The sequence below is a fragment of the Myotis lucifugus genome, unplaced genomic scaffold (assembly GCF_000147115.1).
Source record: "Myotis lucifugus unplaced genomic scaffold, Myoluc2.0 scaffold_223, whole genome shotgun sequence".
Lineage (NCBI taxonomy): Eukaryota > Metazoa > Chordata > Mammalia > Chiroptera > Vespertilionidae > Myotis > Myotis lucifugus.
In genome coordinates, this window is record NW_005871271.1 from 930,205 (window position 1) to 955,468 (window position 25,264).

A 25,264-nucleotide genomic window follows, 5' to 3' on the forward strand; every position below is an offset into this window, starting at 1 on the left:
GTTAATTTGCATATCGCCCTGATTAGCCAGTGGGAAGCGTAGCAGAGATACGGTTAATTACCCTTGTTGTCTTTTATTAGATAGGATTAGGAAGTACTATACTTTGCTTTTTATGTATAGCTATTATAATTCACTATAGGCCTGGTGCACGAATTTGTGCATGGGTCAGGTTCGGCCGGCCCTGCCCCAATTGGGGTTGGGGGGCCAATCAGGGCTGGGGCCAGCAGAGGGGAGGGGATAGTGGGAGGTTGGCTGGCAGGCCCTGCCCCCCTGCAGTGCGTGTCATGGCGACTGGTCATTCCTGTTGTTCTAGTTGCTTAGGGTTTTATATATATAGACTAGAGGCCTGGTGCACAAAAATTTGTGCACTCGGCAGGGAGGGGAGGGTCCCTCAGCCCGGCCTGTGCCCTCTCGCAGTCTGGGACCCCTCGGGGGATGACCACCTGCTGGCTTAGGCCCGCTCCCCGGGGGATTGGGCCTAAGATGGCAATCAGACATCCCTCTGGCAGCTTGGCAGCCCTTGGGCCATGTCCACTTGCCAGCGGGGAGCAGGCCTAAACTGCAGTCGGACATCCTTAGCGCTTCTGAGGAGGCGGGAGAGGTTCCCACCACCACCGCTGTACTGGCAGCCATCAGCCTGGCTTGTGGCTGAGCAGAGCTCTCCATGTGAGAGCGCCCTGACCACCAGAGGGCAGCTCCTGCATTGAGCATCTGCCCCCTGGTGGTCAGTGTGTGTCATAGTGACCAGTCATTCCCAGTCCTTCTGCTGTTAGGGTCAGTGTGCATATTACCCTTTAACTATATAGGATAGAGGCCTGGTGCACAGGTGGGGGCCGGCTGGTTTGCCCTGAAGGGTGTCCTGGATCAGGGTGGGGGTCCCGCTTGGGTGCCTGGCCAGCCTGGATGAGGGGATGATGGCTGTTTGCAGCTGGTCACACCCTCTTCAGGGTGGGGGTCCCCACTGGGGTGCCTGGCCAGTCTGGGTGAGGGGCTGAGGACCGTTTTCAGGCTGGCGGGTGACTGAAGCTCCCAACCTCTCCTTTTTTTCTTTTTCTTTTTTTTATTCTGGGATTTATTTACCTTCTATGGCTGTCACTGGAACTGAGAGCCAGCTTTAGCTCTGAGGCTCGGCTCCAGCTCTGAGACCTCGGCTGCTGAAAGCAGGTATCTGGGTTAGTTTGGCTTCTATAATTGAAACACTGTTGCAGCTCCAGCTCTGAAGCCCGGCTGGCTGAAAGCAGGTTTCTGGGGTTTGTTTAGCTTCTATAATTGCAACATTGTTTCTTAGAGTGCAGCTCAGAGGCCGGCAGTGGCAGGCGGGGAACCTTGGCTTTCTCCATCACTGGAGCAAGCAAGCCTCCTGTTCGCTTCAGCTGCCTGGCTGCCGGCCGCCATCTTGGTTGGCAGTTAATTTGCATATCGCCCTGATTAGCCAATGGGTAGTGTGTCGGAGGTACGGTTAATTACCATGTTTGTCTATTATTAGATAGGATACATCCAAAACATTTCAACACTCCAGTACCCATTAAGCAGTTTCTTCCCATTCCTCTCTTCCTCTAACCCCTGACATCTACCAATTTGCCTTCTATGTCTATGAATTTATCTATTTTGAGTATTTTATATAATTTGGAATCACACAATGTGTGACTGCTTAGGTCTATTTTCATTTAACATCTTGTTTTGGGGGTATATCCACATTGTGCCTTTACAAGTACTCCATTTTTTTTTTATGGCTGAATTATATTCCATTGTGTGTGTATATACCACAGTTTATCCAATCTTTGTGTCATTTGATCTCTCAAGCCATTCAACAGTTTACTGCTTTCTTTTTGGACCATTTCTTTTCTATGGCTTCTGTGATACTAAATCCTCCTGATTTTTCTTTCTACTTAACTTGGGCTTCCACTTTCATGTATCTATTAAATGTCAGTGTTTCTTAGGGTCCAGTGGAAGAAGAGGGAATAATAGTCAGTTTAATAATCAAGTCTACGAATTTAATCTCTTTTAAAAAAATATATATTTTTATTGATTTTAGAGGGGAAAGGGAGAGGGGGAAAAAGAGACAGAAACATCAGTGATGAGAGAGAACCATTGATTGGCTGCCTCCTGCAAGCCCCACACTGGGAGTCGAGCCCGCAATCTGGGCATGTGCCCTTGACCGGAATTGAACCTGTTACTCTTCAGTCTGCAGGCTGATGCTCTATCCTCTGAGCCAAATCGGCTAGGGCGAATTTAATCTCTTAAATGTACCTCAGATGTACTTTATTTTTACTATTACTATTATAATCCAGGCTACGGTCATTTCTTATCCTCCTACCTGGCTGCCCTGTGTTTGCTCTTGCCCCCTCTATGCATTCTAAAACACGATTTTTACTCTTCTACCTGATATCTTTTAATGACTTCACATTTATTTGGAGTATAATGTAAACTTAACATTGTCTCGACCCTGCATAGTTTGGTTAGAATCTTCCTCTTGCCCGGACAGTGTGGCACATTGGTTGAGCGTTGACCTATGAACCAGGAGATTACAGTTTGATTTGGGGTCAGGGCATATCAAACTAATCCCCAGTAGAGGCTGTGCAGGAGGTAGCCAATCAGTGATTCTCTCTCACCATTGATGTTTTTATCTCTCTCTCTCCCTCTCCGTTCCTCTCTGAAATCAATAAAAACATATTTTTAAAAAGTCTTCCTCTCCAGTTGTATCTGTTAGCGCATTGCTCTTTTTTCTCCCTTTCAGTCTGTGCAATAGCCAGTCTTCTTGCCTCTCGGCCTTTATGCAATTGTTCTACTTTGTGCTTGCAATCCTCTCCTCACTATACCCCACTTGCCTCTCAAGTGCATATTGGTTTAATTTCCTCAGATAGACTGTGCATTTCTTGAGGACAAAGGTCAGATTTTAAGCTTTTTTTGAATGTTCAACAGTTTAGTATAGTTCTGAATACATAGTGGCTAATCAGTAAACGTTGGTTTTTGATAATCAGACATCAGGAAACACTAGAGAGGGAGTATATGCGCCATATGGGCAGCGGTTTTGTCTTGGTGCTAAGAACACTACTTAGTATGTAGTAGGATTTTAAAGGAAGAGTGAATGAGAATATATTAGTCTTTCTTCATTTAGAAGCAGCAAAACCAGTCTATACTAGAGTTTTGATTCTCTCATATATGGTATGGTATTAAGTATCAGTAAAACATTTCTGCTTTCAGTGCAGAAATTATGTGATTGGAAGACTGTAAGAGAAGATGAGGCTGAGAAATGTAACAGTTTCATTTATACTGTAACTTCATCACTCTTAAGCATAAATTCTTGAACTCAGCATTTTTGGTTTTTGCTTATGAAAATTTCAAACATAAAGTAAGTCTAATGTAGTAAACTGGTAATTACGTATTACCAAGCAGTAATTGTCAACATTATGCCAGTCTTGTTGATTAGGTTCAGTTCCTTTTTCTTTTTTATCCTTGCTATTCATTTAGTCTTTTAATAATTCCTGGCCACTTTTTGTTGCAATTTTTTTATTTCCCCTAACTCCTGACTTCTAAATTATAAGGATGTTTTCCTAATTGGTCTCTCTATATACTATTGTTTCCTATCTTTCAAATTTATCTTATATATTCTTGGTAAGTTAATTTTCATATTTAAATGTTATTCTCATGACCCAGCAAAGGTTATACTGTGTAAAAGAAAAAGTCTGTACTCATCTTGGAGTTTGAGACCTTCCTTAACCTGAATCTACTTTATCTAATCAACTTTATTTCCCCCTCATCTTTACCACAAATCCTCATACGTGTATGTCTCTATCCATTCATTTAGACGTTATGGTCTTGCTTCTTATTGAGCATATGTGTTTTATAAAATATGAATATATTAAATTTATACTCAAATGTTACCAGGTATATGTGTAGATTCTAAGACAAATAATGGAAATTTTGTGAATTTTTATCTTTTTTTGAAGCAGGATTTCAATATGACTTTTAATTCAGAGACTGCGATTCTTTGTCTTTAAGCAGAGGCAAAAGAACCTAAAGATAACAAGGAGGTATCAAATCCTGATGATTTGGAACTTGAGTTGGAGAATCTAGAAATTAATGATGACACCTTGGAGTTAGAGGGTGCAGATGAAGCTGAAGATCTTACAAAGAAACTTCTTGATGAGCAAGGTAAGCACTATTTTGACAAAATTTTTAATTAGTTTTTCTATCCAAAGCTCTAGCCTAAGAATGTGGATCTTTACTCATTAATTCCTTGACTTGGGGTTGTGATTCTAGAGATACCCAAACTTTCTAGGGCCAAATCTCAAAAAATGCTTCATTTTTTTTTCATTGGTAAGAAAAGTGCTTTAGATTATCTATTTTCCAAATAACTAATAATTGCATGTTTTCCTTTTGTTTCCAAGCTATCATTATTTCAGAATTTGATTTAGAACAGAAACATTGTATGTCCCATATTATATGACTACAAGTTTTAATGATCATTTAAATTCTAACTATCCTAATAGAGATTTCTTATGCTTCTCTACTTCCTACCATTATTCTGAATTTATTTTAATTCTATAATATAATCGTTACAATCTTAATATAAATGTATCTGAGAGTTATTCAAAATGGTTGAGAGATAGCCCTGGCCGGTGTGGCTCAGTTGGTTGGGTGTCATCTCATGCACTGAAAGGTTGCTGGTTTGATTCCTAGCCAGGGCACCTAAATAATAAACAAACAAACAAATAAGTAAATAGTAAATCGTAAGTAAGTAAATAAGTGTAAGTAAATAAATGTAAGCAAATAAATAAATGAAATGGTTGAGAGATAAAAGACAACTAGTAGATCAGTTGATCTGTGATCATTTTATCTATTTACAGTTAGTTTTATAGTCAATAATAAAAAATATTATTAGTTTTATTATTTAGGATTCTTTATTTAGAAGGATATCTTCTGTCAGTATTACTTTTCTCTCTATTGGCTCCATTATTTCCTGCTGCAGATTTTCTTTCCTGGTGTCATGAAAAGAGGGTGGGCCTGGCTGGGGGCTGCCTCATGCTCAAATCATACCAGCTAGTGACATAAAGGGAAAGAGATTCTCTCTACTGTCTATATAAGTGTCATGGAAGGACTTAGCTGGTGACCCAGGGGAAATGGAGGTATGCTGTGATCTGGCAGCACCCTCCCCCATCAGAATCCCATGGACTTACTTCAAAAGGCAGCCATGAGAGTGCTGTTAATTGAAGACTTGCAGGAAGGGGTGCTTGTTAGATAAAAGTAACAGATTTACTATAAAACTACATGTAATTTATGATTAATATTTTGTGTCTAATGCAAAAGTATGTCACTTTATTGTTTATCTGAAAGACTGTAGTGACTTGGGGTTGTGATTCTAGAGATACCCAAACTTTCTAGGGCCAAATCTCAAAAAATGCTTCGTTTTTTTTCATTGGTAAGAAAAGTGCTTTAGATGATCTATTTCCCAAATAACTAATAATTGCATGTTTTTATTCTTATATTGCTTCTGTATTTTTTAAACCTAGAACAAGAGGATGAAGAAACCAGCACTGGATCTCATCTGAAGCTCATAGTAGATGCTTTTCTCCAGCAATTGCCCAACTGTGTGAACCGAGAGCTGATAGACAAGGTTTGATTGTCTCAGTATAACTTTACTGAAGCACATACACCATGTAGGATAGCTCTAATTAATAATGTCTGCAGTTTTTTGATTATTTTAGCTGTAGAATGAACCATTTCTTCAAGTGGGATTTTATATTGGTATCCAAAATAAACACATAAATTTGGAGCCAATCTGTAGATGTTCAGTTTGGAAGTGGAACTGTCTCTAAAATCCTGTTGGCTTGACACTTCGTCACATGGGGACCCCACAGTTCGGAAAGTAGAACAGAAATTTTTAAAAGCTCTGTAGAGTACTGCTGTCTTCCTAGATACTTAATGGGGGTCTATAAGGTCAAAACTTTTCATACTAATATTAAGGTATTTTTTTTGCTTTTTCACTGTTTTTGATATTTACAAAAATGATTATGGATAAAGCCGTTGACATTTTTACAAATCAAAATGAAGTGGTAGTAAGCTGTACTCGTAGCCCTTGTCTTTGCTGCCATGCATTTGAAATTTTAAAAAAAATGCCACTTTCACTTAAGAGTCTCCTTGATGAATCCATACAAATTAGTGCTTTCATTTCATTTCAACTTTTGAGTACCTGCCCTTTTAATCTGACAAAATGGGACTACTGCTTTCTTAGAGTTGTCTGGGAAAAATGACTTGTGTTTGAGTTGCAAGCTGAACTAATTGTTTTTTCATAGAATACCATTTTTACTTGAAAAAACTGATGGCAAAACTGATTATTTTTTCCATCTTGGGTGTTTAACCATTTTTCTTTTATTTTCTTGTTTTGTTTTTTTAAATATTATCATGATAGGATTCTGTTTGTAATCACTATGACCATTAAAATTATCTTGTATTCCACTCCAAAAATTTCTGAAAGGATTGGAATAGATGTCAAAGTCACTCATTGCCTATAGTTAATGATATTTAGAATTAGATATGTTATTTGAAACAGACTAAAACAGAATGTGCTGAATTAGACAGGAGAAGGGATATGGGTAGATCAGTAAAATTTTATTGATCCCAAGAAAATAATATAACTAAGTTATCTAATGATAGGTATGTAATGTAATCATCTAATTAAAAGTAGATTGCAGTTCATCAATTTATAAGCTTTTCTTAGTTTAATTTCCCAATCTATTTTGTTAAAATACTCAGAATGGCCCTAGTGGATAGATCCAGTTTGGCTCAGTGGATAGAGCAGGGGTCCTCAAACTACGGCCCGCGGGCCACATGCAAATACAAATATTGTATTTGTTCCCGTTTTGTTTTTTTACTTCAAAATAAGATACGTGCAGTGTGCATAGGAATTTGTTCATAGTTTTTTTTTTAAACTATAGTCCGGCCCTCCAACGGTCTGAGGGACAGTGAACTGGCCCCTGTTTAAAAAGTTTGAGGACCCCTGGGATAGAGCGTCAGCCTGAGGACTGAAGGGTATAAGTTCGATTCCAGTCAGGGGCACGTACCTGGGTTGTAGGTTCCTTCCCGGCCGGTGCCCTGGTTGGGGCGCATGCAGGAGGCAACCAGTCGATGTGTTTCTATCACATTGATACTTCTCTCTGTCTTTCTCTCTCCCACTCTCTCTAAAAATCAATGGGAAAATATCCTTGGGTGAGGATAAAAAAAACACACAACAACTCAGAATAGCCGACAATTTTCTAACATGAACAAGATGAACCTTACACTTGAAGGAAAACAACTAAAAGTATTTATTGCCAATGAACACATTTGAGTTGTCAACAAAAATTAGAATTTTGGAAAACTTATGTCTACTACCATAAACTTGACAGCTTCCCAGTTTTTTTTGGAGGAGACTTTATCCATGAGATTTTTCTGATGGGAATGGTGGTGATATTAAATAATATAATTTAAAAATAATATGTATGCGTTTGGAAGATCAGCATAACTCAGTGAACCATTCTTCTGAGTGATCAGTGCACAATGCTAACAAAGTTTTGCTTGGTTGTTAAAGATCCACTCAAAGTGCAAGGTAGATTTTAATCCTACAGCATGGAAATTTGATAAGATTTCAGATTCCACATTTCTCCTAACCCTTAAGAAACTACCACTTATCAAAGAATATTTAGAAATCCTGAAAAGGATATTAAAATTTACCTCTTTTCCCAGCTATATATATGTGTAAAGTTGAATTTTCTTAATATAGTTCAGCTAGCCCTAACCGGTTTGGCTCAGTGGATAGAGCGTCGGCCTGCAGATTGAAGGGTCCCAGGTTCGATTCCGGTCAAGGGCATGTACCTTGGTTGTGGGCACATCCCCAGTGGGAGGTGTGTAGGAGGCAGTTGATCGATGTTTCTCTCTCATCGATGTTTCTAACTCTCTATTCCTCTCCCTTCCTCTCTGTAAAAAAATCAATAAAATATATTTTAAAAAAATATATAGTTCAGCTAAACATATCACAACAGATTTGCATGCATAATATCTTCTAAAAGAGTGCCACTCGTCTGTCCCTAAATTTTTGTTTTATTTTAATTGTTTTTAAATATGTCTTTTATTGACTTGAGAGACAGAGGAAGGGAGAGGGAGAGAGAAAAACATTGATGTGAGAGAGAAACATTGATCTGGTGCCTCCCTAACAAACCCTGACCAGGAATCGAGCCCACCATCTGGGCATGTGCTTTGATAGGGAATTGAACTGAAGACCTTTTGGTACACAGGATGGTGCCCAACCAACAACTGAGCCACACTGGGCAGGGCAACATTTTTTTTTTAAATATAGTTATTTCAAAAAACTGTTAACAACTAATAGGTTTATTAGTATTTTTAAATGAATTGGTAAGTTTAAAGTTTCTCAGTTTTAATTTGTAACAGTAAATGCCAATAAATATAAGCCACATAAATGAAGTGCTTTCAGGTCTTGAATAATTTTTTGTTGCTGTTGTTAATCCTTACCCGAGGATATTTTTTCCATTGATTTTTAGAGGGAGTAGGGTTGGGGGTGTGGGGGAGAGAGAGAGAGAAGCATAGATTTTAGACACATTGATTGGTTGTCTCCCACACACACCCCTACTAGGGCTGGGGATTGAACCTGCAACCCATGTATGTACCCTTGACCAGGAGGAATTGAACTTGTGACCCTTTGGTGCGAGGGCTGACATTCTAACCACTTAGAAACACTGGGCAGCGTGGGTTTTTAATAAATTTTAAGAACATAAAAGGCCCTTGAGACCCAGAGCTTGAAAATTGTTACTTTAGGCCATGTTTTTGTCAAAGTGTAATGTAATCTTTTATCTCCCCCCCCCCCCGCCCCCCCCCCCACCCCCCACACACACACACAGTGCTTTGAAGGTCCCCTGTAGAGAACTACAGAAGTTAGGTTATTTTTTTACTTTTGGTTTCTGTACCTCTTCTTCAAATAATTTAGATGTGTTTCAATAACTATTGATATAATTAAACAGGCTTTAAACTCTAAATTGCCTTACTTTTTGCAATGATTAGATCAGTGTTTTCAAAACTTTGTAATTACAGATTTATTTCAGTTTTAGGTAGTCTAGCCCCAGCTGGATGGCTCAGGTGATTTATACCACTAAGGTTGCAGGTTTAATCCCTAGTCAGGGTGCATATGGGAGGCAACCAATCAGTGTTTCTCTTGTATATCGATATTTCTCTTTCACCCTATATCTGTCTCTAAACAATCAATAAAAATATCCTCAGGTGAGGATTAAAAAGAAAGAAGCCTTTTTTCTTTTCTTTTATAGAGTATATCAGAAACCACCTCTTAAATAATTGCTTATTTTTCTAAGTTTGGAATATGACTAAATCTTTCCCATGCTAAATTTTAATTTATTTATTGCATATAAACAGAGGATGAAAGAGAAATACCTTGACACTCCTGCTCCACTTCCCAAACTCTATTTTGAGTACTATAACGAAAGCTGAAGGTGGGAAAGATCTCATCAGTTTTCTGTGTTAGCAATATTGTTATGAATTTTCATTGGAAAGTATCCTTTAGTGCCCAGCTCAATATTAAGTGCTGTGGCCAATAATAGCCATATATTAAATTCTAAGTTAGCTTTCTGACTGTCAGATGAAAAACGGGGCCACTCTTCGCTGTTGGATTGGACCCTGGTGGATTCTACTGGCAGTTAGCTTTCTCATGACAGGAATTTCTTCCACATATTGTTGTCAAAGGTCCAAATGGCTTAAGAGGGAAAAGTATTTGGGAAATAGGTAGAAAAATCTAAGAATTTTTTGAACTCAATAATTAAGGTAAACTATATAACCTAAAATGAAGATTTCTTTTTGGTCATTTGGTAATGCTTATTTCTGCATGCATTTGATGATCAGAAGAATTGATTTTTACTTCATAAAATAAAAAAAAATGGTGTTGAACTTTCCTTCATTTACCTAAAACATTTTTTTTCTTCTTTTTTTAATTTTTTTAAATTAAATCTTTATTGTTCAGATTATTACAGTTGTTCCTCTTTTTTCCCCCCATAGCTCCCCTCCACCCGGTTCCCATCCCACCCTCTGCCCTTACCCCCTCCCCCACTGTCCTCATCCATAGGTGTACGATTTTGGTTCAGTCTCTTCCTCCACCCCCCACACCCCTTCCCCCCTCCCCCAGAGTAGTCAGTCCACTCCCTGTCTATGCCCCTGATTCTATTATATTTACCAGTTTATTCTGTTCATTAGATTATTTATTCAATTGATTTTTAGATTCATTTGTTGATAGATGTAACTTTGTTGTTCATAATTTGTATCTTTACCTTTTTCTTTCTTTTTTTTTTTTTTAAATATATTTTATTGATTTTTTGCAGAGAGGAAGGGAGAGGGATAGTTAGAAACATTGATGAGAGAGAAACACCGATCAGCTGCCTCCTGCACACTCCCTACTGGGTAGGTGCCGCAACCAAGGTACATGCCCTTGACCAGAATTGAAACTGGGACCCTTGAGTCCGCAGGCCGACGCCCTATCCACTGAGCTAAACCAGTTAGGGCTATCTTTACCTTTTTCTTCTTCTTCCTCTTCTTAAAGGATACCTTTCAGCATTTCATATAATACTGGTTTGGTGGTGATGAACTCCTTTAGCTTTTTCTTATCTCTGAAGCTCTTTATCTGACCTTCAATTCTGAATGATAGCTTTGCTGGGTAGAGTAATCTTGGTTGTAGGTTCTTGCTATTCATCACTTTGAATATTTCTTGCCACTCCCTTCTGGCCTGCATAGTTTCTGTTGAGAAATCAGCTGACAGTCGTATGGGTACTCCCTTGTAGGTAACTGACTGTCTTTCTCTTGCTGCTTTTAAGAGTCTCTCTTTGTCTTTTGCTCTTGGCATTTTAATTATGATGTGTCTTGGTGTGGTCCTCTTTGGATTCCTTTTGTTTGGGGTTCTCTGCACTTCCTGGACTTGTAAGTCTATTTCTTTCACCAGGTAGGGGAAGTTTTCTGTCATTATTTCTTCAAAAAGGTTTTCAATATCTTGCTCTCTCTCTTCTTCCGGCACCCCCATAATTCAGATGTTGGTACGCTTGAAGTTGTTCCAGAGGCTCCTTACACTATCTTCGTATTTTTGGATTCTTTTTTCATTTTGCTTTTCCGGTTGGGTGTTTTTTGCTTCTTGGTGTTTCAAATCTTTGACTTGATTCTTGCGATCCTCTAGTCTGCTGTTGGAACTTTGTATAATATTCTTTATTTCAGTCAGTGTATGCTTAATTTCTAGTTGGTCCTTTTTCATAACCTTGAGGGTCTCACTTGATTTCTTGAGGGTCTCACTAAATTTATTGGTGGTTTCACTAGACTTATTGAGGGTCTTACTAAATTTATCGGCGGTTTCTAGAAAATTCTTGAAAAACCTTATAAATGTGGTTTTGAACTCTATATCCAGTAGTTTGCTTTCCTCCATTTCTGTCATTTGCGACCTGTTTCTTTGTCTCCGCATTTTAGCTGCTTCCCTGTGTCGATAGAGTGGCTTTCTGTGCTAGGTGTCCTATAGGGCCCAGTAGCTCAGCCTCTCCAATTACCTGAGGTGGACACTCTTGGTGCACCCCTTTGTGGGCTGTGTGCATGGTGTTGTTGTAGTTAAGCCTTGATTGTAGTTGGTATCACTGGGAGGAATTGACCTCCAGGCCAATTGGCTGTGAGAATCAGCTGTGTCTGCAGTGGGAGAACTTCTGTGCTGGAGACACCCTTATGGGGCAAGACTTGCTTCAGTGGGGCTTTGGTGCTCACTGAGTCTGCCCCCTAAGTGTGTCCTTTTTGGATCTGAGGAGTTGTAATCTGGATGGTCCCACTCTGACCACTGGGTACACTGGCACTTGGATCTCTAAGGAGGTGCTAATTTAGCCTATGCCTGAGGCTACCCAGCAGGAGCTACAGAGAGATCTGCAGATTCCTCTTCTTTGTTTGGGATTTGGAGGTGCCCAGATGAGGCCCAGCTGTGAAGCAATGCAAGCTGCTGTGGGGCCTTGGGCCTTCTCTTGGATGTTCTGGGTCTCTGACCCAGCTGCAGTTTGTTCGGTAATTTTAGATTGCAAAGGGCCAGGTCATTCATATGCAAAAGCCTCTGCTGCAGCTTGGGTGGGGTGGGGTCTCGGGGAATCAACAGGGCGGAGCAAACAGCTATGGCTGATCCTCAGCCCTGCCCTAAGAGGCCCCGGGTCTCAGTGTCCCGCGGTAATCACTGCAAGCACGTTTGAGAGAAAGCTGCCCTCGAGTTCCGCCCATGCCAGACAGTCCAGTTTCTCCCCGTGTGAGTCTGGGTCCCCAGAGACTAGCCCGGAACTGGAGTTCAGAGCGGGAGCGTGTGTCTCCCTCAAGACAACCACGTCCTCAGTTGCCAGCCCTTTTCCGCGCTAGCCTCCGTACCTCTGCACTTCCTCACCTCCTCTGAGTTTCAGTGTGCTTTTCTCTTTCCTTCTAGTTGTAGAATTTCCACTTGCCAGCCTTCCTGTGGTTCGGGATGATGTCCGTTTTATCTTTCAGTTGTATTTTTGAAGTGGTTGTGTGAGACAGCAATTTCCGGTGTTTACCTATGCCGCCATCTTGGTTTCTCTCTACCTAAAACATTTTGAAACACGTTTTTGAAAGTTTTTACTGAGTTGTCAAGCAGCAGTTGTAACCAAGGCAGATAGACAGCACCAGTATAGGCATCTCTTGCTTTCATTTCTCCCAATAGGGCAGAACCAGTTAAATCTAAGATTTAATATACATGTGAAGCTTTTTTTTTTCTTTTTAAATTTCTTCATATTTATTCTGGCAGTTTTCTCCTGTAGTCTTTTACCCAACACATTTATTTATTTTTTATTTATTTATTTTATTTTGTTTTAACGCTTAAAGTATTACAAAGAGTATTACATATCCCAACACATTTATTGAACACCTGTTGTATGTACCAGGCATTGATACTCTTTACGAATTTTTAATCTATGGAGAGTTTTGAACATTATAGTGGTTTTCTGTTTTTCGTTTGTTTGTTTTTCATCTAACTGGCCTTTGATTATTATGGCAGGAAAAGTGTTTATTGACTTCTATTTTTATAAAATTTACTTATATTATGCAGAGTATATATATATTTAACAGATAATATCTAAAATAGTTATTGAAGTACTTTTTTATTTTTTGTGTTTCCTAATTATGTTGAAACCTAGGCCATTATTAGTCATTATCATTTTTTTAAAAATATACATTTTAAAGATGTTGATATGCAAGTTGTTTTTTCTTTTTTCTTTTGGTGTGTGTGTGTGTGTGTGTGTGAAGTTTTTCCAGTTTTCTTATCTGAGTACATGACCTTTGGGATTTTTATTAGTAGATCCAGAATTTTTAATTTGAGTGAATTGCTTGAATTTTCAGTTTTTCTTTGTTATTCTCATTAGCTATAATCTTTAATGTTATAAAATGTAAGCTTCAATGACATTTATTACATTTCCTTTACAACAAGAAGAAAAAATTAAATAGATTTTGCTCTCGACTAATATTGATCTAAAGTTTTAGTCTTGGTGGATATTTTCAATGTGAGCTGGTTTCCTAAGTTAAACCTTATCAACCTCAGTTGTGCTATTTATTTCATCAGAAGTTTTAACCAAATGGGAGGTGTTTTATTATATTATCATTTGCAGTAAAGGGTAGAAAGCCAATTCAGGAAAATCTGAGAATCTTTTATTTGTATCTGATCTTCAAATCTACCTAAAGATTGGTATGGATAATAAAATAATCATGTGAGCCTATGGAAGGAAAATAATTGAGAAACCCAAAAGAATATTTGATCATAGTATATTCCTTTTTAAAGTATAACAAATTTGTTATTTTCTTAAACCAACTATACTGAATATTTTTTAAAAAATTAAAAAATATACATGCCTACATTTAAAAAATACCTGTTACTTCATGTTGTTGTTTTCCAGTGGTTTCCCAGAACATATACCTCTCTTAGACTTTCTTTTTTATTTTTAATATTAAATTTATCTTTATTTTTGGAAGTATTACAGATAATCCCTTTTCTCCCCCATTGACCTTTTCTAGCCCATCCCCTCCCCCTGCCCCAGGCGTTCACCACACTATTGTCTGTGTCCATGGGTTATGCGTATATGTGTATACGTTTTTGATTGATCTCTCCTTCCTGTCCGCCCCATCCTCCCTCCCCCTCCGCCTTCCCCCAGATTCTTCAGTCTGTTCCATGCTTCTGTCTCTGGATTTATTTTGTTCTTTTACACAAATATTAGATGTTAGACATGTTGATGAAATATTGAACATATTTTTGTTATTAAAATATAGAACAGTGGAGTACTATACTAAACAGTTGTGTGTACTTATTACAGTCCTATGATATGGTTTGTTTAATTAAGTTACTAAATCTGATTGCTGACCCTGAACCTTTCAGTCATTGTTGAGGCACTTACTCTTACATGTTCCTTGGAATAATCTATGCCTAGCTCTCTTACCTACTTTATCTTTATTCCTTTTTGATTATCTGGTTTAGTATTAGTAATTTATTTGGCTCCTGGTAACTGTCCTTGCAGAAAACTTTTCTGATATCAACATTGATTTATTTAACTTTAATGAGGTTAAAGCATTGATTGTGCATTTAATGTAATTATTTGCCAAACATTGCATGATCATCAGTCTACCCACTCGAAGTTCTTTTTCTAACACTAGGTTGCAATTTAAAAGTTTATGAAACATATATTTTGAGATACATAAGGACAGAGGAGTTTAAGCTCAGTGATCTTTTAGTTTGGGATATGCTTACAATACTAGTCTTTTAAAATCATTTGAAACGTTTAGGAACAAGTGGAAATCCATTGTAGCACCAGGATTTCTGTTTTTAGTAGCTAAATAAAGATTTATTTTATTTTTTTTAAGAAAAAGTTTGCTTTTTCTCCTATAGGCAGCAATGGATTTTTGCATGAACATGAACACAAAAGCAAATAGGAAGAAGTTGGTACGGGCACTCTTTATAGTTCCCAGACAAAGGTAGGTATTTTTTTTAAAATAAAGAGTAATTTTTTAGTGTTTTTACTTGCAGTGATGATTGTAAGATCAAAGTTTTTATTTAGTTACTTATTTAAAAATATTCCTTGTCAACAGACACTATTAGCGTATTTTCTATAACTTGTTTCTCATTGATTTTTGTTTTTTGTCATTAGCTCTAAGTGGAAGTATTTCTTCTGATGCTTTCCTGTTATTTTAAGAGAAAATATAACCTATTTTAAGAGAAATGATCATCTTTGCTAGAAGCAGTTGGTTTACATTTTTGCTTCTGAGGAGAAAAAAAATAATAAATGGTATATAAGTTTATTGGAGAGTTTTATTTTGTGTAAAGATCACACTATTGAATGTGTTCAGTTCTTGCTGTTGTATTTAAATGAAAATTTTCAAGTTATTTTGTAATTATGATATTGGAAGTCACATTAGCATGTGTTGCTGAGAATTCAAGTAGTATATTCAGTTGTGTGCATTATGTGTTTAGAGAATTCTAATGCTCTAAATTACACTAAATTAAATGCCTTACTTCATCTGCAAATTTCAGGACCACTTATAGCTTTTTCACCGTAGGAACCTGGAGAAGATTTATTTCTGTTTGTTCAACAATAAGTAATTAAAGAATTTTGTTAACTATTATGATTACTATATGTAACATAGCCAACATAGATTCAAAAGATAAGAATTCTAAGGGATTTTACTAAAGGTTTCTTAAGCAAGATTTTAATTTGGTTCATTCATTAATAGGGGCCCATTATCTTTTAATGGTAAGATTTCTCAGTGAAACCAAATCACTGCTTTTCTTTTTTCTTTTGTATTGGTTTTTATCTCTTCTCAGCATCATTAATATGAGCATTAGGTTTTTTATTTTAGTGGGGAAAGGGAAGTGGAATGTGCTAATATGAGTAGATAACAGTTATCTAGTTGAGAAAGTAAAAAAGATGAATGTTTTTATTACATAAAATTATATATTATATTTCATCAAATGCAAGATGCTATTAGTTATGAAGTGTACCATTATTTTATGTGCAACCAAGAGAGAAAAATATTGCCATTTTGAAGGCTTTGATTAAGAAGCATATTTCACTTTCTTACACATAAAAGTAGGTTTATAGTTATGAGTACACGAAACACCTAGTTTATTCTTGTGTTATTATTTATTATTATATTATTTTCCATATGAACAACTGTAAACCTTTTGCCCCACCCTGTATTTGTAAATGGGAAAAAGTGCACTTTGAATTGAGGAAATATTTTTTTCCTCATTATCTTGGACCAAATTTTTTCAAATAATGCTTTTTTTTTATCTTCATATTTTTCTGTTCAACTGTTTTTTTAAAAAAATATATTTTATTGATTTTTTACAGAGAGGAAGGGAGAGGGATAGAGAGTTGGAAACATCCATGAGAGAGAAACATCGATCAGCTGCCTCCTGCACACCCCCTACTGGGGATGTGCCCACAACCAAGGTACATGCCCTTGACCGGAACTGAACCTGGGACTCTTCAGTCCACAGGCTGACGCTCTAGCCACTGAGCCAAACTAGTCAGGGCTCAACTGTTTTATTTGAATGCAGAAACATGTATAACAATCGCCTGGAATTATTTAACAGAATAAACCAAAGTTAGCAAAAATAAAAGGCTTTGTTAACAAAAGAAATCATGCAATAATGTAAGTAGTTAACTTACAAAAGAGCATCTTGCTTCTTTGTATCCCCATTTCATTCTACTCCACCATTGCCTGCTTCTGTCTCCAAAAGAAAAAGTTCTCAAAAACTATGTACTACTGTTTGGTTCTTATGCCAGTTATTTCTTTATAGCTGAATTTATCTGCTTTTGGCTTAGCAGATTTCTGCAAATTAGAAGTAATTGGAATCTGCTAGAAAACAGAGACTTGAAAGTAGTAGGAAGTGACAATTTATAGTTTGAGAGGAGAAAAAAAATAAAGATACAAGTACTTAAAATGGATGTATAACATTCTGGAGCCATGAGTAAGAAACCACATAGTCTTACATATCTGAAATGTATACATATAATAATTTAGATTTTTGGTGTGTTGTTTTAAATCAGGGGTCCTCAAACTTTTTAAACAGGGGGCCAGTTCACTGTCCCTCAGACCGTTGGAGGGCCGGACTATAGTTTAAAAAAAAACTATGAACAAATTCCTATGCACACTGCACATATCTTATTTTGAAGTAAAAAAACAAAACAGGAACAAATACAATATTTGTATTTGCATGTGGCCTGCGGGCCGTAGTTTGAGGACCCCTGTTTTAAATCCTCACCTGAGAACTTTTTATTTATTGATTGATTTTAGAGAGAGAGGAAGGAGAGAGAAAAACATCAATCATTGATCAGTTGCCTCCCGTATGTGCCCCAACCAGGAATCGAACCCATAACCTTTTTGGTGTACTGGACGATGCTCCAACAGAGCAACCCAGCCAGGGCTAATTTAGGTTTCTTATAAATCAGCCTAAGTGATCAGGAAAGATTAAGTTGTGTTCTAAAATTTTTTAAAAATATTTTTAAAATTGGTTTTTAGAGAGGAAGGGAGAGGGGTAGAGAAGTAGAAACATCGATGAGACAGGAATATCATCTATCGATCTGCTGCCCCCTGCACGTCCCACTCTGAGGTTCGAGCCTGCAATCCTTGGCATGAGCCCTAACCTGGACTCAAACCTGTGACCTCTTGGTTCCTGGGTTGACACTCAGCCGCTGAGCCACACCGGCAGGGTTGTGTTCTAAAATTTTTTCACTCATTGACTAATTCAATAAGACAGTGATTTTCAACTTGTGTGTTGCAAGAATTTTTACAACAAAACATACTTGACTAGTCAGGGACACTGACCTCTTTTCCCTTAGATTGTCAAATAACAAAATGACAACAGCCAACACAACAATAGCTGTCTGGTGAGAATGAATCAAAATTTTACCATTTTTTTTTTTTACCAGATTGGCAAAAAAAAATATGTTTTGGTGTGCCGCAAAATTTTAGTAATTAGTTTATGTGCACCATGAGATGAAAAAGGTTGAAAAATCACTGCATTAAGGGTTTGCTGTATACTGTGATTAGTGCTTTAGATATAGTGGTGAACAAGAGAGGTTTGACTCTTGTATTCATGCAGACCATAGTTTGGATAGAAAGATAAAGAAGCCCAAGTGTAATTACCAAGAAGAATCACAGTGTGCTTTCAAGTATATAGCAAGTGGAACTGATTGATTTATTCCTGGGTGAGAGAAAGCTGCCTGGAACAAGGGCATTTATTTTTTTAATATTTTTAGAATGTATTTTTACTGATTTCAGAGAGGAATTAAGAGAGGGAGAGAGAGACATAGACACATCAGTGATGAGAGAGAATCATTGATAGGCTGCCTCCTGCATGCCCTGCCTTGGGGATTGAGCCCACAACTTGGGCATGTGCCCTGACCGGAATCAAATTGTGACCTCCTGGTTCACAGGTTGATGCTCAACCACTGAGCCACGCCTGCTGGGCCTTAACAAGGGCATTTAATCTGAGTTCTGAGAAAGGAATTATCTAGACTAGGGGCGGGTGAAGAAAGGGAATGTTGAAAGAGAATTTCTGATAGAGGCAACAGTATGTGCAAGTGCCAGAGACTTGGTATCAAACTATTGCAAAACTTCTTTCTTGGTTTCTCTGGACATTGACATCTAGAATAAGCTGCAGGAAATAGGCCCTGTTTATTTATTTTATTTTATTTTTTGCCCTGTTTACTTCTTTATCTCCAGCGTTTAGCACATTGCCTGACAGCTAGATGATGATATTTAATGCCCCATTTCAGCTTCTTCAGTCTTAATTCTAGCCACTCTTGCTCTTGCAAAATCCTGATCTGTAATGATTTCTTGACTACCCTTTGCTCTCTCTACTTCCACGAATCTGTTTTCTATTCTGTTTGTGGGATATCCTTTTTTATTATTCTGAAAATCTCTGGCTCAGCCTTTAAGTCTTATTTAGCATCAGAGCTAAATATAGGCAGTCCTTGGGTTACATCGACATACATCGTTTCGTGGTTACGTTGCCACCACCCGTTTACAGTATTGATAAAAAAAAAAGTTCTGTCATTTTGATGTATGTACATATGTGCTTTATGTTTTTATTATTTATTTACCACAAATAAAGGTCAGGAATTGTTATCTTTCTTTTAATTTTTTTTTACTGTTTCACTTCATTACTGCTGTGTATGTGCTCTATGTGAGTGACGTAGGTGCTTATGTAGGTGGGTTCCGACTTACAGCAAAAATCGCCTTACGTAGTAGGAATGGATCTCCGACGTAACCCGAGGACCTACTGTAATACTCATCTTCGCTGAATAATTGTCTTTATATCTTTTATGTAGATATAGGTGCTCTTTTATAGCACTTTCAACCTGTCTTCATATGAAGAAATACCACAATGTTGGTTTGCGCCTATCTCCCTACCAAACTGTAAAAACTATAAGCTCTTTAAAAGAGAAAACCAGACCTTTTCATTTTGTACATCCCCAACACCAAGTGTAGTTTTTGGTACCAAGTTAAGTGTTTGAAAATATTTGATGAGTTTATGTTAGTCATATGCAAATTAAAAAATTAATTTGGAAAAATAAGTAATACACCCACAGGGCTCAAACCCTAGAAGTATAAAATATTACATGCTGAAAAGTGTTCTTTCTGTCCTTGTCTCCCCATCTACCCAATTTCTACTCCTCCCAATAGGAAACCACTATCTTGATTCTTTTGTATCCTTCCAAAGTTTCTTTTGTGTCTAGGACAAGAAAATGCAATTATAGATTTTTATATTTCCTGATTTTTACACAGGGGCAACTTATTGTACCTATTAGTCTGAACTTTATTGTTTCCACTTAACAATATAGCTTGGAGATCTTTTTAGATCAATACATAATTTCCCTTGTTCTTTTAAAGATACATTGTTTCTTTTTATGTATGTGCTATATTTAACTATTTTGGACATTCCAATCTTTACCATTACAATGTTGTCTTTGTACTTACCCTTTTTTTTCTCTTCTTGATTTTATGTTAGTTAGTAGCTTATTCATTTTAGATTTTTGTTAACCAAAAGAAAGAAAGAAAAACAGTTTCTGGGTTTATTGTTTATGTATTTACTATTTTACTGTTTTCTTACTTATTATTTTTGGCTTTGTCTTGGTTATTTTCTTCTTTTTTTAGCTTCTTTCATTTATTTTATTCCTTTTTTGATATTCAATATATTGTCCTCTGAGCATGGTTTTAGCTGTATCTCTTAGTTTTGACATGGGGTGATTTCTGTGTTTATGTTTTCTAGAAATTCTCCAATTTTAGTTTCTTTATTTTAAAATTTTTATTTACCTATTTATTTTGGTTACCTAATGAGATGTTTGAGAGAGAATTGAAATTTCCAGATAGTGGGACTTTTTGTTTTGTTTTCTGACTTGGTTAATAATTTACATACTTTTTGCACTTCAATTAGAGAATACTAATTCTCTAATTAGTACTATTCCTTAATTATTTTTTTTAAATTAAATCTTTATTGTTCAGATTATTACAGTTGTTCCTATTTTTTCCCCTCATAGCTCCCCTCCGGTTCCCAACCCACCCTCCACCCTCACCCCCCCTCCCACTGTCCTCATCCATAGGTGCACGATTATTGTCCAGTCTCCTCCTGCATCCCCCACACCCCTTTCCCCCCCAAGAATAGTCAGTCCACTCCCTTTCTATGCCCCTGATTCTATTATAATCACCAGTTTATTCTGTTCATCAGATTATTTATTCACTTGATTTTTAGATTCACTTGTTGATAGATGTGTATTTGTTGTTCATAATTTGTATCTTTACCTTTTTCTTCTTCTTCCTCTTAAAGGATACCTTTCAGCATTTCATATAATACTGGTTTGGTGGTGATGAACTCCTTTAGCTTTTTCTTATCTCTGAAGCTCTTTATCTGACCTTCAATTCTGAATGATAGCTTTGCTGGATAAAGTAATCTTGGTTGTAGGTTCTTGCTATTCATCACTTTGAATATTTCTTGCCACTCCCTTCTGGCCTGCAAAGTTTCTGTTGAGAAATCAGCTGACAGTCGTATGGGTACTCCCTTGTAGGTAACTGACTGTCTTTCTCTTGCTGCTTTTAAGAGTCTCTCTTTGTCTTTTGCTCTTGGCATTTTAATTATGATGTGTCTTGGTGTGGTCCTCTTTGGATTCCTTTTGTTTGGGGTTCTCTGCACTTCCTGGACTTGTAAGTCTATTTCTTTCACCAGGTAGGGGAAGTTTTCTGTCATTATTTCTTCAAAAAGGTTTTCAATATCTTGCTCTCTCTCTTCTTCTGGCACCCCTATAATTCGGATGTTGGTGTGCTTGAAGCTGTCCCAGAGGCTCCTTACGCTATCTTCGTATTTTTGGATTCTTTTTTCATTTTGCTTTTCCGGTTGGGTGTTTTTTGCTTCTTCGTATTTCAAATCTTTGACTTGAGTCTTGCGATCCTCTAGTCTGCTATTGGAACTCTGCATAATATCCTTTATTTCAGTCAGTGTATGCTTAATTTCTAGTTGGTCCTTTTTCATAACCTTGAGGGTCTCACTAAATTTCTTGAGGGTCTCACTACATTTATCGGCGGTTTCTAGAAAGTTCTTGAAAAACCTTAGAAGTGTGGTTTTGAACTCTATATCCAGTAGTTTGCTTTCCTCCATTTCTGTCATTTGTGTCCTGTTTCTTTGTCTCCGCATTTTTTATGCTTCCCTGTGTTGGTAGAGTGGCTTTGTGTGCTAGGTGTCCTATAGGGCCCAGTGGCTCAGCCTCCCCAATTACCTGAGGTGGACACTCTTGGTGCACCCCTTTGTGAGCTTTGTGCACAGTCTTGTTGTAGTTAAGTCTTGATTGTTGTTGGTATCACTGGGAGGAATTGACCTCCAGGCCAATTGGCTGTGAGAATCAGCTTTGTCTGCAGTGGGAGAACTTCTGTGCTGAAGACACCCTTATGGGGCAAGACTTGCTTCAGTGGGGCTTTGGTGCTCACTGAGTCTGCCCCCTGAGTGTGACCCTTATTGATCTGAGGAGTTGTAATCTGGATGGTCCCACTCTGACCACTGGGTACACTGGCACTTGGATCTCTAAGAAGGTGCTAATTTAGCCTCTGCCTGAGGCTACCCAGCAGGAGCTACGAAGAGATCTGCAGATTCCCCTTCCTTGTTTGGGGTTTGGAGGTGCCCAAATGAGGCCCAGCTGTGAAACAATGCAAGCTGCTGTGGGGCCTTGGGCCTTCTCTTGGAAGTTCTGGGTCTGTCTGGCCCAGCTGCAGTTTGTTAGGTAATTTTCAGATTGCAAAGGGCCAGGCCTTTCATATGCAAAAGCCTCTGCTGCAGCTTGGGTGGGGCGGGGTCTCAGGGGAACAACAGGGCGGAGCAAGCAGCTAAGGCTGATCCTCAGCCCTGCCTTAAGGGGCCCCGGTTCTCAGTGTCCTGGTAATTGCTGCAAGCCCCTTTGAGAGAAAGCCGCCCTCTAGTTCCGAGTTCTGCCCGCTGCCAGACAGTCCAGTTTCTCCCCGTATGGGTCTAGGTCCCCAGAGACTCACCCGGAACTGGAGTTCAGAGCAGTCGGGGGCTTGTGTCTCCCTCCCGATTGAAAAAGACAGCCGCGTCCTCAGTCGCCAGCCCTTGCCGAGCTTGCCGAGCTTGCCGAGTTTGCCGAGTGTGCTCGAGCCTCCGTACCTCTGCACTCCACCTCCACAGCTCCTCTGAGTTTTAGTTGTATTTTTGAATTTGTTGTGGGTGGCAGCAATTTCCGGTGTTTACCTATACCGCCATCTTGGTTTCTCTTCTTTAATAATTTTTACTTTTTTTTGAAATTTTTTGAAATTTCTTTGTGGCCTATTAAAGTGTCAATTGTTATCAATACTCTCTGAGCACATTTTTAAAAGGTTACATTCTTTGTTTCATGTTGTAGAGTTAAATGGATTGATCAGGCAGGTTTACATTATTAAATAACTTTTATTAAAGTCTTGTGTTTTCTTGCCTTTTTTTTTTGTCCATTTGCTGGGGTTATGGGCTGAGAGAGATGAATAGAAGACGAATACAATTGATATGTGTTTTTTTTCAGTCTTTTAGAATCACTGTATTTTAGTTGAGTCTCTTGTATATTATTGAATGGAGTTTTACTTTGAGATCCATTCTGAAAATGTTTCTTATAAGTTAGACTATTTATTACATTGTTTTACTAAGACATAAGAATTGAGTTCTGTTATATTATTTGTCTTTTCAAATTAATTTTTTTAAGTCTGTGATTTGTTTGTATTGTCTTACTTATTATCTTACATGTAGGTTTATATGTTTTCTGATTTTAGGATGGTTTTTGTGTATTTGTTTGAGTAGTTACTTTCATGATTATATGTTTGTTTAGTAAAGGTTTATACAGTCTTACTGTTTGCCACCATGAGTATGATGATAAAGTAGCCTACGTTCCCTCCCCTTTTTTCTCTCTTCTCACCCATCTGATTTTTTTTTTAAATCTTTATTGTTCAGATTATTACATTTGTTCCTCTTTTTTCCCCCCATAACTCCCCTCCTTCCAGCTCCCACCCCACCCTCCACCCTCCCTCCCCACCCACTGTGTTCATCCATAGGTGCATGATTTTTGTCCAGTCACTTCCTGCATCTCCCACACCCCTTTTCCCCCCAAGAATAGTCAGTCCATTCCCTTTCTGTGTCCCTGATTCACTATAATCACCAGTTCATTCTGTACATCAGGTTATTTATTCACTTGATTCTTAGATTCATTTGTTGATAGATGCATATTTGTTGTTCATAATTTGTATCTTTACCTTTTTCTTCTTCTTCCTCTTCTTAAAGGATACCTTTCAGCATTTCATATAATACTGGTTTGGCGGTGGTGAACTCCTTTAGCTTTTCCTTATCTGTGAAGCTCTTTATCTGACCTTCAATTCTGAATGATAGCTTTGCTGGATAAAGTAATCTTGGTTGTAGGTTCTTGGTATTCAGCACTTTGAATATTTCTTGCCATTCCCTTCTGGCCTGCAAAGTTTCTGTTGAGAAATCAGCTGACAGTTCTATGGGTATTCCCTTGTAGGTAATTGAGCCTCTTTCTCTTGCTGCTTTTAAGATTTTCTCTTTGTCTTTTGCTCTTGGCATTTTAATGATGATGTGTCTTGGTGTGGTCCTCTTTGGATTCCTTTTGTTTGGGGTTCTCTGCGCTTCTTGGACCTGTAAGTCCATTTCTTTCACCAGGTAGGGGAAGTTTTCTGTCATTATTTCTTGAAATAGGTTTTCAATATCTTGCTGTCTCTCATCTTCTGGCACTCCAATAATTCTGATATTAGTCCGCTTAAAGCTGTCCCAGAGGCTCCTTACACTATCTTCACACTTTCGGATTCTTTTTTCATTTTGCTTTTCCAATTGGGTGTTTTTTGTCGAATCTTTGGTTTGATTCTTGAGCTCCTCTGGTCTGCTATTGGGTATAATATTCTTTATTTCAGTCCGTGTATGCTTACTTTCTAATTTCTTTATCGTAGCATCGAGGGTCTCATTAGTTTTCGTGAGGCTCTGCACAAATTTATGGCAAGCCCTCAAAATTGCGATTCTTAGCTCCATATCCTCCATTTCTGTCATGTTTTTTTGTCTCCGCATCTTTTATGCTTTCTTGGTGCACCCCCTTGTGGTCTCTGTGCGCAGTCTTGTTCTAGCCAAGCCTTAATTGTTGTAGTTAACACTAGAGGGATTTGACCACCAGGCCGACTGGCTGTAGGAATCAGCTGTGCGGAAAACGTCTGTCTTCTGGGGAGGCGCTAATCCAGCCTTTGCCTGAGGTATCGGCAAATGGCTGTGCGCAGGGCTTGGACGGGGCGGGCTCAACAGGGCAGGGGGAGGGAGCCGCTATGACTGCTCTCAGTCCGTCCCCAGGGGCTCTGCCTCTCTGTCCCATCAACCGCTGCAAACCTCGGAGGGGCTGTAGCCAGACAGTCCCGCTTCTCCCGTTTGAGTCTGGGTCCCTAGAGACTCGCCCGGATCTGTAGCCCAGAGTCTGAGACTCACTCCTGATTGAAAACGACAACCGCGCCCTCAGCCGCCAGCCCGCTTTGCGCGCGCACCACCTCACCACCGCACCACCGTACCTTTAAATTTTCCACACTACGCCTCCTCTGAGCGTCGGAATGCTGTTGTTTTTGCTTCTAGTTGAAGAGTCTCTCCTCAGCCAGCCTTCCCGTGGTTCTGGTTGATGTCCGTTCTGAC

The 25,264-nt window shown here is 38.4% G+C and overlaps 1 protein-coding gene across 8 annotated transcripts in view; it reads left to right on the plus strand.

Annotated features, from left to right (window-relative positions):
- The window catches only part of UPF2 (UPF2, regulator of nonsense mediated mRNA decay), a 131,611-nt gene that overhangs the window by 38,541 nt on the left and 67,806 nt on the right, over positions 1–25,264 (plus strand). For all 8 annotated transcript variants that reach the window (XM_006098215.3, XM_023761955.1, XM_023761954.1 and 5 more), the window contains 3 exons: positions 4,003–4,155; positions 5,514–5,617; positions 14,942–15,027. In XM_006098215.3, coding sequence (XP_006098277.1) covers positions 4,003–4,155; positions 5,514–5,617; positions 14,942–15,027 — 343 coding nt within the window. The remainder of the gene's footprint in view (positions 1–4,002; positions 4,156–5,513; positions 5,618–14,941; positions 15,028–25,264) is intronic.